The sequence below is a fragment of the Protopterus annectens genome, chromosome 6.part0 (genome assembly GCF_019279795.1).
Source record: "Protopterus annectens isolate FY-2018-M chromosome 6.part0, PAN1.0, whole genome shotgun sequence".
Lineage (NCBI taxonomy): Eukaryota > Metazoa > Chordata > Ceratodontiformes > Protopteridae > Protopterus > Protopterus annectens.
Window position 1 is genome coordinate 1,722,452,150 of NC_056737.1, and position 20,263 is coordinate 1,722,472,412.

General features: G+C 38.6%; 1 protein-coding gene across 3 annotated transcripts in view; it reads left to right on the forward strand.

Moving 5' to 3' along the window:
* LOC122804910 (integrin beta-2-like) overlaps positions 1-20,263 on the forward strand; it is a 1,273,642-nt gene that overhangs the window by 1,113,033 nt on the left and 140,346 nt on the right. For all 3 annotated transcript variants that reach the window (XM_044075119.1, XM_044075120.1, XM_044075118.1), the window contains exon 9: positions 12,259-12,348. In XM_044075119.1, coding sequence (XP_043931054.1) covers positions 12,259-12,348 — 90 coding nt within the window. The remainder of the gene's footprint in view (positions 1-12,258; positions 12,349-20,263) is intronic.

Consider the following 20,263-nt stretch of genomic DNA (forward strand, 5'->3'; position numbering starts at 1 on the left):
TGAGATGTACTTCCATGGACTATATGAAGAGAGACATTGTTAATCTCTCTGAATATGTGGCTCAGGCAGGTATGTGTATTGTATTGAGCAGCATTCTACCTTCATTAAGGGTGTTGCCACAGTATGAACAAAATATGATTGATTTCAACAACTGGCTTAGTTTCTGGTGTCTTTGCAGTGGAAGTCAATATTTGCCAGCATGGGAGGAAATAGTTAATAGACCACGTTACTTTGCAAAGGATGATATACACCTGTTTCCCCTATGCTTTTGAATATTGGCTAAAACTTTATCTACACCCTTAGAGCCTTTTTAGGCAATGCTATAGCAAAATAAATCCAAAGAAAACTAAAGGTGCTACTGCTCAATGCTAGGAGACTAATCAAGAAACTTCACATCCTACAAGCTCTCCTCAGTCTGGGGAATATAAACATGTCAGCCATTACCAAGATGTAGTTTACATCCACAGAAAGTTCTCTGGCAGTGCAATGCTTCAGTGCCTTCCATATATTTAGACCATCAGCTGCACAGATAGGTACAAAAGGCAGAGGAATCTCAAACTATGTTACCAACTATCATAACTCTAAATTGGTTAAAAATGATAATGCCTGAAATTTATCCACATGCAAGTCACCACAGACAAAGTCCCATACAATATCCTAGCAGGCTATAGGTCACCCTCTATGTCCCTAGAATCCCATAGCTCATACCTAGACCTACTGCAGGCACTCATCATCAAGCCAAATACCTTATTCATGGGAGACTTTAACTACCTGTCTGTAGAGTGGGAAACATGCACTGCCATATACTCACAGGCACAATGATTCCTGGACTTTATTAACACCCTTGACATGATAGTGCCTACACTACTAGAGGTGTAAACTTACTAGACCTGGTACACAACAACATGAGAGAGACCTGTACCCCCCTATGCCCAGCATCCCATCTTCACTAGTGAGGTCAGACCACAAAGCTGTCTCCTTTAAAATAAAAATCAACTCTGTTACCACTGTAAATACTGTAACAGTTAGGAACTATTCCAAAGTGAACTACACCCTGTTGAGTGATAGTTTATTAAAATTCAGTGCCCCTCCCAACTCTGACTTTACAACCACCTGTGAAGAATTGTTCACAGAGACCTTGTGCAACCATGTACATTGGTGTATAGAACTTTCTGTGCCTACAAGAAATAAGCCCAAAACAAACCACACTGGTGGAACCCTAACCTTAATAGGATATATAACAAAAAGAAAAATAGTCATGGCTAAAGTCAAGGAGAACAACTCCCATAATGTTAAGAGCTATCTAATTAAACTAAACAGGAAACTACGAGGACTAATTAAGTCCAACAAGGCCAATTACAAGTTCAAGGTAGCCTGACAGGCTAAAGACAACCACAAGATCTTCTACAGCTATGTCCAAAACCTCAAAGGCAGCACCCATCAGTGTGCTAAATTGGTAATCAGTGGTGCCACCTTCATTGAGTAGAGTGACATAGCAAATTTGCTGGCTGATAAATTCAGCTCAAAATTCACTCCCCATTTCCCCCTGCCTCCCCCCATGAAATACCTAATAGCATAACCCCTGACTATTAACAGGGGACAGATCCTGGCAGCACTCACTAAGGCCAAAAACACAGGTTCAGTGGGCCCCTAGAATATCCCAGGATCCCTCCTAAATAGCTGGAAACATCACCTGTCAGGACCACTTCAGTCACTTTTCAACTAGAGCCTTGAAACAGGCTTTGTACCATGAGAATGGAAGACTGCAATGGTCATCCCACTTCACAATGGTGGACCATTAATTTATCCAGGAAACTATAGACCTATTAGCCTGACTAGTCAGGTATGCAAAGCTATCGAATGAGTTATCAATAAAATGATCAGCAAAGACAAAATCAACCTTCAGACATTGAACCCAACCCAGTTTGGCTTCATCAAGGGAAGATCATGCCTACTAAACTTGGTGGACTTCTTTGAAAAGGTCAACAAAGCAATGAATGAGGGGAAATGGTGCATACTGCCTACCTGAACCTGGCTAAGGTATTTCATGCAATACATCACATGGGTATAGTTGACAAACTCACCAAACAGGCATAAACCCCTATATAACTTGCTGGATTGTCAGTTGGCTCTAACAGGCTCCAGGAAGTCAAGACTGGTGATGCTACCTCGACTATTTTATTTATTTATTTATTTATTTTACATTTGTTGACCGGGATGGTCCGACTAGATACATGTCCATTTTCAGCAGAGGCCTGGGGAGAAAAGCTCCACATTGCAAAAAAAAATACATATAAGTTTACACATTGCATAGATGGAAAAAATATGCTAGTTAACATATTGTATACATTCATGTAAAAACTGATGATAGCAGAATTACAGTTAAAATACAATTCTGAAAAGAAAAAACTAGTGAAAAACTAGTGCAATTCAAGGGACTTTAAAGTACTATGTAGAGTTTCCAGTTCATTGCTTTTCTAGAGTTCTGAGGGATGATAAAGAAACTGCTTGCTTTATTACAGAAGGGTAGGATTAATAGTCGGTTAGAGTAAGAAATTGAGAAGATATCCAATTTGTTCAAGTAGTGTAGGATGTGTTATAGTTGACAGGAACCTAGCCTGGGTTTACGCAGGGGCATATCCAATGTGCCTTAAGGAATTGGGTAAGATTTTTCTTGAATTGAGAAAGTGAATTGGAGAGTCTTAGGTTGTTAGGTAGGGAGTTCCAAACCTTGCCTATAGAATTGGCATAGAGAGCATCCCCTCCCATATTGTTGGATTTGATGGTTTGGACCAGTAATCTGTTAGAGGAGCGAAGACTACTTAGGTTGAAATAGGGAGTCAGTAGATTGTTTAGTGAGGGAGTTTTTTCAGGTTCCTTGATGATTTTATATGCTTCAGAGAGTTGGTTAAGTTTGAGAATATTTGGTAGTTCTAACCAGTCAAGTTTCTTTAGGTTAAGGCAGTGATGTGTTCTATAAGGGGCACCTGTAATGAATCTAGCAATGTGATTGTAAGTCACGGAAAGTTTATTAATGTCCCCTATGTTGAGGAAAGAGAAAACAGGGGAAGCATACAGTAGTGTGGAGAGAAGATGGGTACATTCTATGGTTAGTTTGGCAATGGGGGTGAGGAAGTTCTTAATTCTATACAGTGATCCGAGTTTCTTATTTACAGTCTTTATGGTTTGACTGATGTGTAAGTTAAATTTAAGTTTATTGTCAATAGTGACCCCTAGTAGTTTAGTGTTAGTGTCAGGTTTAATTATAGTGCCATTATTAGATTGAACGAAGAAGGTGTTATTATTAGCTGGTGGGCAGTATTGCACTGGATGAGGAACTGAGGTGGGAAAGAATAGTAATAGCTTAGTTTTTTTTGGATTTAGGATGAGATTCCTCGCTGATAGCCATTTTTCAATTGTACCAAAGCATTGTTGGGTCATTACTTGTAAGTCAGGGAGAGCGACATTTGAGCAGATGAGGGTGGAGTCGTCTGCATATTGAATGCATGTGGCTTGAGGGATAACTGAGTGGAGTTCATTTATAAACACGGAGAAGAGAAGGGGACCTAGAATGGAGCCTTGTGGAACTCCTATGGATTTAGGTAAGGGTTGAGAGAGCTTATTTTGCCATTGGACTGCCTGTTGCCTTCCAGAGAGATAGGCATGGAACCAATTGAGAGCTGAATTATCAAAGTGGAAGGTTTTTAGCGTCTGTAGAAGTAGTTCATGATTGACCATATCAAAGGCTTTTGACAGGTCAAGAAATAGGGCGGAAGATTTTTTTTGTTGTTGCGATTTTTATTAATTGAGTCAGTAAAGGATAGGAGGGCAGTGGTCGTACTATGGTAGGGTCTAAAGCCATGTTGAGATTTGGTCAAAAGATTGTTTAGAGAGAGGTGATTAAGAAATTGTTTATGAACACATCTTTCCATGATCTTAGCTATTGGAGATAGAATTGCTATGGGTCTGTAGTTAGATGGTTCGGTAGAAGGACCACCTTTATGGAGTGGTATTACATAGGATATTTTCCAGATATTGGGGATAGTGGCCTCAGTAAAGGTTCTGTTTATCAGGATGGAGATGGGGTAGGCTATAGCATCAGCTGCTATTTGCAGGTATTCGGCTGGGAGCCGATCTGCCGAGAGGGTGGTTGGTTTAAGTTTTTTCAGTAAGGTTTTGATGTAAGAGGTAGGTATAGGCTGTGATTTGAAGGATGGGAATGTGGCTTCAATAACATTAGTTTGGGGTGGGGAAGGGGGAGGAAGTTGATTGGCTAGTGATTGAATAGTTTCAGTAAAGAAGGAGTTGAAGGTGTTAGCTATGACTTCAGGCTTTTTGTCAATAAGAGTCTCAGGGGTAGGAGTGGCTGATTTCCCAGGATGGAGGAGATTATTTAAGCCTGCCCAGATCTTCTTAGGGCTGTTCTGGTGTTTGTCTTGAAGGTGACAGAAATAGTTCTTTTTGTCCATTGTGCTGGCTTTTTTAGTTTCATTTCTAAGTTCCTGGAATTTAATACGGTCTAGGGGTGCCTTGGTGGCTCGCCATTTGTCCCATGCTTTATCTCTAATTTTAATTTTGGTTTTTGTTTCTTTGGATAGCCAGGGGGCTATCTTCACCTTAGTCCTGGTAAGTCGGTTAGGAGCGTGATTGTCAAGAATCTTTAGGAATGTGTCATTAAAAAATGACACACTCTCCTCTAGGGGTAAAGTTTTTAGCTTTGTCCAGTTGCAGGACTTGAGTTCTGCTACAAATTGTGATGGAACAAATTTCTTCTTATTTCTAATAAGTCTATGTAAGGGAAGATTTGTCCTAGAAACTTTGTGTTTAATTAAGAAAGTGACAAGATGGTCACTCAGGTCATTAGGAAGGGTCCTGGTGGTATACTTATGGGCGTGGTTATTGGTAAGGATCCAATCTAGTATACTTTCTTTTTGGTAAGGGTTACCTAGTCTTGTTGTAGAGATTATATTTTGGGAGAATCCATACAGGTTAATGGGGGTAGGATTAGTCTGTGCTGAACATAGGGTCCAGTCAATGTTAACATCACCTAGTACAATGGTTTCTTGAGGGTAGTTTGTAGCTAACCAATTTAACGTTAGCTCCATGGTTTCTAAGTTGTTCCCAGGTGGAATATATATTACAAATAGGTTAATACTTTTTTGGTTATTTAGGCATATTTGTAAGGCTAGTGTTTCTGCATTGGCTGTTATAGGGGGTTGGATAGGGTGCAATATGATATTAAGTGAACTTTTGAACAGGACAGCTATACCACCACCCCTTTTTTTTTATGGTCAACCCTTAAAATATTATATCCAGGTGGGAGAATTTCTTCGTCTTTGATGATTGGTTTAAGCCATGTTTCTGATAGGCACATAATATCAGTGAGGTGTGTGGCTATCATGGCATGTAGGTTTTGAAGCTTATTGTTGATGCTTCTAAGGTTAAGATGGAAGATGAGAAGGGAGCAGGCTGTCCTTTGGGTTAGTATTGGTATGTCAATGTTGGGGTTGGAGGTTGGGCCTGGGTTTGGCATGTCAGTAGTGGGGTTGGGGGTTGGACCTGGGTTTGGGTGTATATCACCATCTATCATAATACGTTTTTTCAGTTGATCTAAGAGTTTTAGGAGTTTATAAAGTATCTTTTGTCCTTGTTTTGTTGTTGGGTCCTTTGGGTATAGTTGGGTGAGGTATATACAGTTTGTGCCTGATGACTTAATGAGGAGATAGAGAGGAGAAGGTTTATTAGGGAACTGATTTGTGGAATTACTAGTTTGTCCCTTAGGGTAATGATATCCTGTGAGCTTTAGGTTTTCATAGCTAGTTAGCATATAGGGAATAATTACAAGTGGTAATATAAGGGGGATGAGAAGGTTCTTAGCTTTTGACATAATTAATAGGAAATGGTGATATATTATACTAAGTGGGACCACAAAATAGGATGCTTAGTATACTTGACTGCCGGATTAATGAGAGGGGATGTAGTTAATGTGTGGGTGAATACAATTGGTTCTGGGATATTTGGGGTGTGGTTATTGAGCAAATAAAAGTAGAGATAGTGGGGGCGTGTGGGATTAGGGGGCAGGGTGGTGCGCGGAGCGAGCCCAAGCAAAGCGAGTGCAAACCGGAGCGGGGATACACCGCTCAACAGGAGCTTTCTATATCTCAGGACTTGTAAAGCAGATGAGTGTAGAAGGCCACTAATAATGGCAACTCGACCTGCTTGTAGGTAGCAAAAAGTTGTTTGAGGTGGAACTTAAGTCCCACGCTATAGTTACACCTTTGTACTAAATTTAATAGCAGACTTTAGGGATAAAATCCTGATATCGTTTAGCTAACGTAGGCAATAGGCTGAGTAGATACTGTATTACTTATCTGCCTGGTATACTATACTGAAGTAAACTGTTACATGGTCCTATTTGTCAAAAATATAGTTATTGACCTTTTCCCAGGGAAGTCGTTGTATTTGTACAGGTGGTTAGAGCCTGCCTGTGCAGTCTTGCAGTGGAAAGTTCTCTTGTTTCACTTCAATACTATGGGTCTAACTCTTGGTGGCCACGCGGTGGAAATTTACCGGGCAGGTACCTAGGGAGAGATAGAGTATACACACGTGCTTTAATATAGCGAAATCCTCATGCAGCAGTTCAGAAGTTTTAAGAGTGTAGATGAAAACAAGCTAATAAACTGCTTTAAAGCAACTCTAGCTATAGCTTCTGGCACATACCCTCAGAGTACAAGTCTAACACACCTAAACAGTAGTTATAATGATGCAGTTACAAGATACAGTTGAATACAACAAACATACTTTTTGAGTTAGTGAGGCAATACGCCGACTAAGATTAGTCGATCGGTGTGTTTGCCAAGCTCACTTGAACTGTAATATGTTACTGAGTACGCCGACTAGGATTTGGCGTTACTCCTATTAATCAGCGTTCCTACAGAGTGCACAAGTTTAGTATTAGCGTTCAGGGTTTAGCGACGCACCAATATAGCATTTATCTAGTGTAAGACTGTAGCAAACAATGGTTTTCTGATTTCATTTATCTAGCCTAAAACTGTAACATACCGAGTATTTTGTTTGTGCAAGTCTGAATAAAATAAATTGAGCACAGTACAGCAAAATCAGTTGATAACAGTTAAATAACTAGCAATTATCAGCAGATACATTGATAGTAAGGTATTAGATAAATAAATATGAACAATGTTGCATACCTAGGGGCAGGAGCAGGCAGCTAGGCGGAAAAAACAATACTTGCACTAGTATCTTTGATTTTGGCGGAAACTAGCAGGGGTTTTTAAAAACTCCTCTACGTCGCTTGAGAGAGGGAGGGATTAACTCACCATTCACCGCTCAACAGGAGCTTTCTATATCTCAGGACTTGTAAAGCAAGTGAGTGTAGAAGGCCACTAATAATGGCAACTCGACCTGCTTGTAGGTAGCAAAAAGTTGTTTGAGGTGGAACTTATGTCCCACGCTATAGTTACACCTTTGTACTAAATTTAATAGCAGACTTTAGGGATAAAATCCTGATATCGTTTAGCTAACGTAGGCAATAGGCTGAGTAGATACTGTATTTCTTATCTGCCTGGTATACTATACTGAAGTAAACTGTTACAAGGTCCTATTTGTCAAAAATATAGTTATTGACCTTTTCCCAGGGAAGTCGTTGTATTTGTACAGGTGGTTAGAGCCTGCCTGTGCAGTCTTGCAGTGGAAAGTTCTCTTGTTTCACTTCAATACTATGGGTCTAACTCTTCAGACTAAGAGACTGGTCACCAGTGGGGTACCTCAGGGATCCATTTTTGGACCACTACTATTTGGCATCTAATTCTCACAGGTAAAGGCTAACATCAAGGGCCTTTGGCTGACTAACTATGCAGATGACTGCAAATTGCTATCATGGATTCCCCCATGACACAAACATCTTACAAGAGGTTCTAACATGGACAGATGACTGGTGTCAAAGTCACGGACTAAAACTCAATGCTAAGAAATGTATTATAGTGCCTTTTGGAAAACTGACACCCAGGTTAATTACTCTATCAATAAGACATGCCTAAAAGTTGACCCAGTGGTCAGGGATCAGGTATCCTAGTAGATAGTTATCTAGCCTTTGGCCAACATGTGGCCAATCATTCTATGTCGCCCATTTTATCAGTAAGAGCATGGCATCCAGGTCCAAGAAAGTCATAGTTTCACTTGATTCAGCCCCTATCAAGCCCATCTTTGAGTATAATGTCCCCGTTGGCATGTACCTGACCAAACATATGCAACAGCTAAAGTGCTAACAAAAGTTCCTTACCAGAAGAATCAAAGGTCTAAACACTTTGTCCTATATGGATTGACTTATAGCCCTTTGTCTATATGCTTGTCTCCTACAGGTTACTCAGAGGTGATCTATGCCTGGCATACAAGGCATCATCAGATCCAGCTCTGATGGACTTTTGCACAGCCATGAAATGAGCTGCATCAGAACTACTACATCCAAAGATTTTAATTTTGCTTGTCACATAAATAAGATATGTTGTCGAGACAATTATGTGTCTCAGAAAATCCCATGCTCTGGAACAGGCCTCCCACCCATGTAAAGCAGAGTCATCCTTAACTCTATTTAAGTGTAAGCTTGACCAATGGATGGGAAATCAGAAATTCACCCCCAGTCTGGCCCCCATGTCTCTGATAGACAGAGGCAGATAGTAATGGCCAAACTGAAATACCCACACACATACATAATCTTTAGAAACTTCCTAACTAACATACCCCCTCCAAATAAATGGCCATGATGCATAGGGGCACAATTAGGTTGGATTGCATGGCTAGGTTTATAAAGGCCGTAGTGGTCATTAGCCTAGTATACAACTATGAGCCTATGAACATATAATGTCAGACTTTATTAAATAAAAAAGTTTATATAAAGATTACTTTCACTATCTATATAAATTCTAGTAAATGATCATGTTCTGATGTGAAAAATAACAAAACATTTCTCTTCCTGGCTATCTTCTATGACTTTTAAGAAGCCAGTGCTATGATTTTAATGCCCAGTCTTTGAACAATATGCTCAGGTCAAGATCTAAAGAAAATTTGAAAAAATATATCTCATATTTCACAGACACCGTTCATTTTACTGTTATTACTTCTGGTTAAACTACTACAGGCATTATCTTAATTCATAACTTATCTCACTTTATTTTATGAAAATCTTGTTAACTTGTTACAACAGTATGCACATCTCAGCTGTGTATTTATCTCACTAACCTTACATTTTCCTGCTGTAGCACTAATACTTTAAGCTGTAACAATATGGATGCTGGTGAAAGTAGATGCTCAATCAGTTCTAATGTTTTTGGCATACAATGTTTATTGTCACTGCGTAATTCATTCCATTCACAGAACATTACCTAACAGCTTAATAGTTCATGATTGCAACAACAACAAGTAGGACTAACTTCAATAGTTATCTTCCTCTATCTAGACGTGTTTTACAGGATCCATGTTCCTTATAAATTTATCCTTCTTATGGTCCTGACCACTTATTTCCTTGTCATTGATGATTCCTCACTTTGTTCAAAGTCATCTGTGACTCAGTTCACTGAAGTTATGAGCTGTTGTTGTTCCCAGCACATGCTTAGAAACAGTCCTTGGTTTATCAGAAGAATATGTTCTTGTGCCACACATTCGGTTACATATTCAGGGATGTCTGATATTAGTAGAATGAGCTTGCCTTCTTTTATTTAAGTCTATCTAGCAATAGCAGAATTAGCATATCTTCTATTAGCTGCATTGAAAAATGCACATAAACTCAGGAAATAAATAGGGCTTTCTGTTAAAATGTTGAGTCTCGAAATGCCAAGTCATGATATGCAAAGACAAAAAAGACAGAAAATGCAGGAGAAGAGTGAATATTGAAGACTGCTCTTCTTTAAACATCTTTTTTTTTTTTTTTTGCAAGGAGGCAACCTCCCAACACTTCCAAACTTGGAAAACACCATACCTTGGAGAAAAGAAGCTTTTTATAACACATGGTAATCACACATTTGATATATATATATATATATATATATATATATATATATATATATATATATATATAAATCTGGATTTTCAGCTATTCAGTCTCCACACTTCAGGATTCAGTAAAGCTGGTCCCTAGATTTCAAATAGTTACTGACAAGATATACATTACATGAACATATAAAATAATAAGTTCATCAATATCTGACTCTGAGTACCATGAAGACAGAAGGTGATATGAGATAGAATCTTCATCTGTAGCAATGCATGAGCTCCTAATCAGTTACAATGCAGTAGGGCTCTACTGTTGTCTTTTATCATGACATATATCTGGAGGTGATCAGTTGGATTTCATACAGATGAGATTAGAATTCTTGTACATCATATTGAAAATGACGTGGTTCTTCAAATTGTAATAGGTAAATAAATGGGCGAAACAAGATGGGACTTGTCTTCAGACATTTCAGAGATAGTCAAAGACCACCAAGTCTTATGACCATTCATGCCTTACCATTATACTTCCTCATGCTGCACCTCATTTATCCAGGAGAGCCAGATCAGTCAATTCTGGTGTAAATTTGTGGCTTGCAATCCAGACACCTAGGTAATGTTTAAAAGAAGGCATTAAGTTATTGCTTCATATGCAGAGGAAGTGTATTCCAGAGGTTTGTAAGATCATGTGTTATAAATCCCACTATCTTGTTTTATTTATCTGCCACTGAAGAGTTAGGTGCTTGGTTCTACCAGTGATAAAATATTGGACTTGTGGAGATACAGGAAGTCCAGGACAACTCCACTAGAGCAGTATCTGAGACAGTGATCTTGCCTTGAAAGTCTGTAAGATGCTAAATAAAAGGATAGATCAACCAGCCTGTATTGATAGCTCTGGAACTTTAAGCCCTTGATTTTTTGGTTAGGAACCTTTTGGGTCTTTCTGATTGCTTGATATGTTTAATGAGATACATCTCAAAGGGGGCATTGTACTCAATAATTTGTGTGATCAGTACTGATTATGAAGCAGTAATTACGTCTTTCAACCATAATGATAATCCTTTGGCAGTTACATTATCATTTAGCCAAGAGAATAGTTATCTTTTAGGTTTCATTTTATAATTTCCTAAGCATTTCTACTAATGCTGACATATACATTTGAACGTTTTATGCATTTATGACCTATTTCTGAGTCTACATATCATAAACTAGAATGGTTCAGATCTGCAGTGTTTTGAAGCACTTTTTAGTGTGAATGGAATTCATTGTATTACTTTACTTCATTTACATAGATCCACTGTTTATCTCCAATGTGGAGCTTACTAATTTTGACTGATCTGTGTCACTGACTGTATGTATACTTAGCTGCTTTTTTAATTATTACGCAGTTACTTTGTTCTAGCTTTGTAATTTTAATTACTTTCTCTCTAGGTCGTGGGTAAAATTTGGATAGATAGATAGATAGATGGATAGATAGATAGATAGATAGATAGATAGATAGATAGATAGATAGATAGATAGATAGATTCTGTAGGCAGCACCTGACAAGTGTTTTGATTATTAGCAATTACCATTCATATTTTAAACAAGCAGCTTAATATATCTTTGTAGTTCATGGATCACCAAAATTATGCTGAGAAAATGTAAAAAAAAGTCAAACTTGTTAAGCACTCTTCTGATGTCAAAAAGTACTTAACTAACATTTATTAAGCATCTCTAGTCATTATTAAGCTATAGTGTAACAGCAGCCAGTGTCAGCCACCATAAAACAGCAGTAAGAAACCAGAAATGTTTTAAAAACTGTTAAACACTTGGCTGTGATATACTTCTGAACATATCATGGGACAGATTGACATATCTAGCAGCTTTTAAAGTTTTTTTTCTCAGATGGACATTTGGCTTTAGACTGCTGTTTATGTGACAGTACTGCTGTACATCTTTCAAAGCTATAAAATGTTTTGTGCTGCTATACTTCTTATCTGAAACTGGAATTACATAGAGCTGGTAAAGCTCCATGTACTGCAAAGAGTTATTGCATCTTTCAACACAGATGTCAAGATTTACTTTTTAAGCGTCACTTTGCTCAGCTGTCAAGGTGAATTTCTTGATGTTCTTCTCGTGAATGTATAACAATTTGTTAATGACTTGCATTGCCATCATAATCTTCTATATTTGTGGTTTTCAATTTGGATTATATTCTGAGTAAAATAAGAATTATCCATGAATTCAGTAAATGTATTTATGTTTCTGTTATAGATGCTGAGCAAACTAATCCCTAGATCTGTGGTGGCTGAGTTATCTGAAGACTCAAGCAATGTTGTTCAACTGATTCAAAAGGCATATTATGTAAGTAGCTCTGTGTAATGTCTGGCTTTTGGTGGTGCTAAGACAATGATCATGATAAAAATGTAATGTTTTCTAACAGAGCCTGTGGATTGTTGTTTTTTTTTCTTTTCCATAAACACCAAGCAATGAATACAATTATATCCCATTTTTCAATTTCTTTTTCACTCCAAACTTTATATTTTCCATGCAGCACAAGCACATGTCCACAAAAATGTATTTAAAAATATAGTCATAACATCTTTGAATAATGTCCAAAAATATTTTCTTACATTTCAAAAAAAAAATGAAAATAAAAGATCAATGCTGCAATGTCTCTTCAATATTACAACTATTACAAATTCTCTTATATAATTTTATATTTCATGTTACTTTTCAATGGCAGTTTATCTCATAATAAATGCCACAAAAAATCATTAGCTTCAAAAAGAATTCAAACCTTTTCTGCCCTTTTTCTTATTGCTTTCTTGTATTCACTCCTCTTAATTTTTCTTAAGGATCAATATAGTACTTTAATTTTATTATTTTGTACATTGTTCTTTCCTTTCCAATTATATCAAATTTCCATGTCTTTATTTTACTTTTATATTCCTTCTTTTCCATACCCTTTGTTTTTCATACCTTTTGTTTCTGTTTTTATTTTCTTAACCCTATCTGTCTGCACACCTTTATATTTTTCAAATAATACATTTCTTAGTATTATCTTTTTTAGGCACTTTTATCAATGCCCAAAGCAAATTTAGTCTTGGTAAGAATACAACTGTGTTTATTAAATCCATTCCCCCCTCCTTTTTTTTTACATTATAAACTATCCTTCTTTTGATTTAATTCAACCTTGCTCACTATATATACCCAGCAATTCATTTTCTATACAGATTATAAAGATATACACACTGCCTACATATGCTAGTTTTCCTAAAATATATGTTTTACATATATACCCCTTTTTAGGGTAAACTGAAACAACCTCAACCAATCTGTCATCTTTTATTTTTTTTACAACTTTTCTCTGTTGTTCTATTACTGTTTGGTCTTTTTCAGACTTAACTCACAGAACATCAATATCCCTTCTAGTAAAATAAATTCCTACTGTTTAACTACTACTCCCAGTCCCTTATGTTTTGACTTATTCCTTCTAAGTTGAGAATTGCTGAGTGAAGGCTCAGTGTCTGTTATTCTCTAAAAGTGTATTAGTTCTGGTTAAAACACTTGGGCTTCAGGCCAGATATTTTTCATGAAGAAGGTTTGTGGTCTGCACTCTTGTGGGAGGAGAGGCTAGATTCTGCCCTTCTGAGCTGGGGATTTCTGGTTAAAGGCTTATTGTGCCTGCTTATTTGAACTGTTTCTTTTTGAACTTGGTGCGCCTTGGTTGTTGTAGCATAGACTAGATTCAGGCATCCTGAATCTAGTTTTGTTTGTACAACTTGAGCACTAATCCAGGCCATCTCTTTTGGAGAAGGTTCCCCTGCACCCTAGTGGCAGGAGTGTGCAGTTAGAACTTGTCTGATTGAAGACTGCTGGAACAAGGCTAATTTTTGAGCTCTTTTATTGGTTAATTGGGTAATTTGTTTAAATCAGTTTGCTCATTTTCTATTGTTATATAAAAAAATGCACTTTATTCATCTGCTTTTACTGTATTTGTGTTTCTTTCTACTTTATTGCTTTATTTTGCTTTTGCTGCTTGTTCTTAGAGGTGCTTGGTTGCATTTGTTCTTCTGCATTTATTACTGCTTGTTAGTGGCCTGATTTAATTGTAACTGTTATTCTAAGCCTTTGGTTGAAGCACTTTTTTTTTTTTTTTTTTTACATTTGTGTACCGGGAAAGTCCGACTGGACACAGGTCCATTTTCAGCAGAGGTCCGGGGAGAAGAGCTCCACATTACAATACATTACTTGAGAGTAAAAAGAAGTAGAACATACATACATATGGTGTATACATACATCAGGCCAACATGCTGGTGTTTAACTAACATACATATAGCATATATACACAAAACAGGACATCACGCTAGTGATTAACATTGTCTTACAGTAGACAATCAGAGGTACATTTGTTTTCTTTTGCAGTTATAAGTTTTGTAAGGTACATGTATATGGATTTGGAAGCTTTCAGGGGAGAAACTGTTTATACATAGCTGTACTTGAGCTTCAGACCAGTTGTTTTACATTAAGAAGGTTTGTGGTCTGCACTGTTGTGGCAGGACAGGTAGCTTACATCCTTCTAAGTTGGGAGTTGCTGAGTGAAGGCTTATTGTCTGTTATTCTAAAAGTGTATTAGTTCTGGTTTAAGCACTTGGGCTTTGGGCCAGTTATTTTACATTAAGAAGGTGTGGTCTGCACTCTTGTGGGAAAAGAGAGTAGATTCTGCTCTTCTGAGCTGGGAATTTCTGGTTGAAGGCTTATTGTGCCTGATTATTTGAACTGTTTCTTTCTGAAATTGGTACGCCTTGTTTGCTGTAGCATAGACTAAATTCAGACCTACTGAATCTACATTTGTTTGTATAACTTGAGCACTAATCCAGACCATCTTTTTTGGAGAAGGTTCCCCTGCAACCTAGTGGCAGGAGTGTACAGTTAGAACTTGTCTAATCGAAGACTGCTAGAAAGGGGCTCAGTTTTTAGCTTTTTATTGGTTAATTTGTTTAAATCAGTTTGCTCATTTGCAACTGTTATATTAAAAAAAAATACACTTTATGCATCACCGCTTAGCTAGGGTTAAACAATTCCCTGCATCATAAAGTCTGCTTTTCAAATTTTCATTTAGAACTAGCCATTTTTTTAGTTTTAGCACTAAAATCTGTTTCTTTGAGCTCAGCACTTGTTCAGAACTCATTGTAAGCACTAAATAAGCTACAAATTACTACAGCACTCGACTTTCCTCACTTGTCTAGAGGAAAACAGTTTTTAGTACTTATTAAATAAGCACCTACACAGGCATGTCTAAGGGTCAGCTCCTGGTGTTTTCTCCTGTCTACCTGATGAATATGGGAATATTGGGACAATGCAGCAATTGCCTCATGTAGACAGACAACCCTGTCCTCCTACCAACCAACACTACAACCTATGAGAGATGCACTTATATAGCCAAACTGGAAGCAAAGCTCTCTTCACCCGAGACTGGACTAGACAGTCAAGAGGAGAGGGTAAACACTTGCACCACACCAAACTCATCACATAGTCCTTCGAAACCTGCACCACCAAAACACAGACATATAAACATGAAACACACACCTACATTCACGGAGGCTCTCAAAACTCTGCTCAAGAAACAGAGACCTCCAAAGCAGAAATGCAAGCGACCTCCATCCCCCCAAGACAACCCAAATGACACATAGCCCATAAACTCAGTGTGCCACTCAACCACAGCCCATAAGGCATAACAACATAGGTGACTCTATAGTCAGCCACACTGATGTTCCACTCACTAGGCTAAAGAAGGAGAAGGTTACTGTCAGTTGCCTGTCAGGTGCCAGGATCCGCCACATAATGGACACACTCAGGTCACACCACAGCAAGTAAAAATATGACTCTGTCATTGTCCATGTTGGTGTGAATGACCTGAGATGTACCTCCCTGGACTACATGAAAAGAGACATGGAGGAGCTCTTTGATCTTGTAGCCCAGGCAGGTATGACCCTAGCCCTGAGTAGCATCCTGCCATCACCTAGAATGATACCACAGTACAAGGACAAAATGATTGACTTCAACAATTGGCTAAGCTTCTGGTGTCATTCTAAGGGGATCCAGTATCTGTCTGCCTGGGATGACATGATCGACAGACCACGATGCTTTGCCAGAGATGGCCTGCACCTGTCACCCATGGGATTCCGGATACTGGCTAAGGCTCTTGCCACTCCTATAGTGCCTTTTTTAGGCAAGGTTCAAATGACAAATTCACCACCTTAACAGGTACAAGCAAGCAAAATCTGAGGGTAATGCTACTCAATGCTAGAAGTCTAAATCTCAAAATGCACTCACTTGAGGCACTCCTTAAAATGGAGAACATTGACATCTGTGTAGTGACAGAGACCAGAGACCTGGTTCAAGGCACCAGGCAGCACCCCTGCATTACCAGGCTATAATTCATACCACACCTTTTGGCCACCCAAATTGGACTGAAACACTAAAGGCAGAGGTGTGTCCATATTCATTAAGGATATCCAAACCTCCAGGCTAGTTGCTTAGCATGATGCATCCGAGATTATCCAAGTACAACTAACTCTGGGCAGGACTGCAATCCAAATTGTAGCTTGCTACAGATCCCACACCATGCCCCAGGATTCCCACTCCTCATTTCTTGATACACTGGAAAATATTAGGGTACAACCCAACACCCTAATAATGGGCGATTTCAACTACCCCACCATTAACTGGGAAAACTACTCATATACCAACTCTTTTGCTCAATGTTTTCTGGAATTCATAAATTCCAATGTCTTGGATCAACTTATTCACACCCCCACCAGGGGCAGCCATATCCTATACCTGGTCATTACCAGCATGGGTGACAGGTGTTCCACACCAGAGGTCAGTTCCTCGGTCAGATCCAACCACAAGCCAATCATATTAGACATCCACATCCCACCCCACCCCACCCCCAATTAGGGAAACCACCATAAAAAAATCTTCTAAGCCAACTTCACGCCTCTTAAGACAGAATTGGCAAACTTCCCGACACCCGTGCAGATGGACAATAGAAGTACGACTGCTGAATCCCACACAAATGCACTTTATAAGCACTTACATGAGTGCATGGATTGCGCTATCCCTAAAAGAACCAAGATGCTATCCTTCAAAAAAAGGAATCCAATCTGGTGGTCCCCTGCCATAAACAAACTCTACAACAGAAGAAAGAAACTATTGTAAAAAAGAGTAAAATCCCATGATTGGAGGATCTCCCTGGTCAGCCTCAGTAAGAAGCTGAGATCCCTCATAAAATCCTCCAAAGCTAGTTACGAAAACAAAATCACCACCGATTCTAAAGACAACCACAAAGCATTCTATAGATATGTCAAGAATCTCAATGGCAACACTCAGATCTGCTCTGAGCTACAGCACAATGGCACTAAATATACAGAAACAACTGATATTGCCAACATCCTTGCAGATAGGTTCAGTACTAACATTACCTCCCTCTGACCTCCTAAAGGGCCCATCTCTATACTGGAAGAATGCAAAGTTCCTGTAATCATGGCTGCACAGGTAAAAACCACACTCTCCAAAGCCAAGAACACAGCATCCATGGGACCTGACAACATCCCAGGCTGCGTTCTACAAGAAATGCAGAATAAACTGGCTCCCCACCTGAGCACCATGTTCAATCATAGCCTCACCTCAGTCTTTGTGCCCACTGAATGGCACACAGCTACGGTTATCCCACTCGACAAAGGGGGAGCCACCGCAGACCCTGGGAACTACCGCCCCATTAGCCTAACGTGCCAGGTCTGCAAGGCCATGGAACGTATCATCATGGATCTTATACACAAAGATATTGGTAATCTCCAGACTCTGGACCTCACCCAGTTTGGGTTTGTAAAAGGCAGATCATGTCTCCTAAACCTGACAGACTTCTTTGAAGCAGTCACCAAAGCCATAAACGAGGGTCAGGTAGTTCACACAGCCTATGTAGATCTCGTCAAGGCTTTTGACACCATCCCCCACTCTGAAATTATAGATAAACTCACTAAACTAGGTATAAATTCCTATGTCACAAGATGGGTTGCAAACTGACTCACTGACAGAACCCACACTGTGAAAATAGTAGATTCCAAATCCGACTTCAGACTAGTGACAAGTGAAGTACCACAGGGTTCAGTCCTGGGTCCGCTCCTGTTTGGTATCTACTTTTCTGAAGTATAGACTAACATAGAAGGTCTTTGGCTAATGAAGTTCACAGATGACTGCAAACTAGGAGCTATAATTGAAACTCCTAATGATGTGGACATCCCACAAAAAGGCCTCACAGAGACAGATGCCTGGTGTCAAAGCCATGGCCTCAAGCTCAGTGCCAAAAAGTGCATTGTCATCCACTTTGGTAAAAACTCTGAACCCATGAGCTACCACATGGGTGGTAGTCTACTTAACACTGAAAGTATGATAAGAGATGTTGGGACACAGGTGGACAGTAGTCTCCCATTTGGTAATCACATCACTACAGTAGTCAGAAAATCCTTCTATGTGGCACACCTCATCACAAATGGTTTCTCATCCAGGAAAGAAGAGGTCATTGTTGTCCTATACTCACCACTCATTAGACCCATTATAGAGTATAATGCCCCTTTTGGTATGTACTTCACCAGATATCTACAACAACTGGAAAGGCCACAGAAATACCTCACAAAGAGGATTACCATCCTCAAACAGATGCCCTAGGCAGACTGTCTCAAAAAACTCCGGCTTTACTCCATTGAATATCGCCTACTCAGAGGTGATCTCTGCCTAACATATAAAGCTATGTCAAACCCAGAGCTGTTGGACATGCTCCACTTAAAGAAATCCCAATCCCTCTGAGCTACATGCTCTAGGGACCTAAACCTTGTCACTACATTAAACAGAACATGCTGGAGGGATAGGTTCCTGTCCTAGAGACTTCCCATACTCTGGAACAAACTACCTATCTATATCAAACAAAGCTCCTCAGTAGCACTTTTTAAGAAAAATCTTGATGATTGGATGGGAAATAGGAAATTCACCATGGGGATCACCTCTGTGGCTCTGCTCAACAGGGGCACAGGAAAATAATTTTCTTTGGTGGCAAAAGCCAGGGTACCTTTTTGGCTAGGCTTATATAGGCCCTAGGGCCAATAGCCTAGTACCTACCTATGAACCTATGAGCCTATAATTCTGCTGTAACCAATTTTGTTCTGTTCAGAAAATTATCTCTTTTAGCCAATGTTTCTTCTTGGCTACTATAAACAAATCATCTGCTTAGTTTAACATTGATGGTACCTTTATCCCTTTCTTAACTTTCCATCTACCATTCTCTAATCCTGATCTATATATTTTTATAATTGCATTCATTACTATCACAAACACCCACATGCTCAGTGATAGCCCTACTTTACTCCACTTCCCTGTCCTGCTTTTTAACAATTCATTAAATATCAGAGACACACAAAATTTTTCATAAATTGTCCTCAGTAGCGTTATTTTTCTCTTACTTCATATTTTTTTTAAATGTTCAATATTTCCTCATGATCAATACTATCAAATAATGTAGCTACATTACATGCTGTTATTTCCCTCTCCTCACTTTGTCTCTACATTTAACCACTTCTTTAACCATCATTAGTATTGCATTTACTTATGTTGCTTTAACTCCATGTACAAACTCATTCAGTTATTATTTCATAACACCCATCATTCTTCTATGAATAATCTTCACACATATATTATAGTTAGTATTTTCCAGATTAATTGGTCTCCATTATTTTGTTATTCCCTCTTCTTTCCCTTCTTATATATATTTTAAAACCCCCTTACAAATGTTTTCTTTGTTTATACCTTCTTCCATACATTCATTCAATATATTTAAAAAAAAAATCCTTTTCATTATCTGACATTTCTTTATAAAGATTGTCCCTGGGATTTAATAATGCCTACACTAAGTATACACCAATCTGAGTGAACAGACATAACTAACACCTTCTTCTTCTGAATTTTAGTTTTCCAACTGATATTCTTGCAGCTTTAAATACTGACAGGGATTCATAAAGGTTACCACAATGTGAATACTACATGTACACTTAGTGTAATCTTTCTGAGAAACTAGAAAGCACAGAAAATGTGGTAAGAATGTTTTTTGAATACATATCACATACACTTAGTGCTTTATTGAATCTCAGCCATCCTAATCCATCTGGACCAGGTGAAAATTATTCTTTAACTTCTTTTAAAGCATCCTCTAACTATTTTCTTT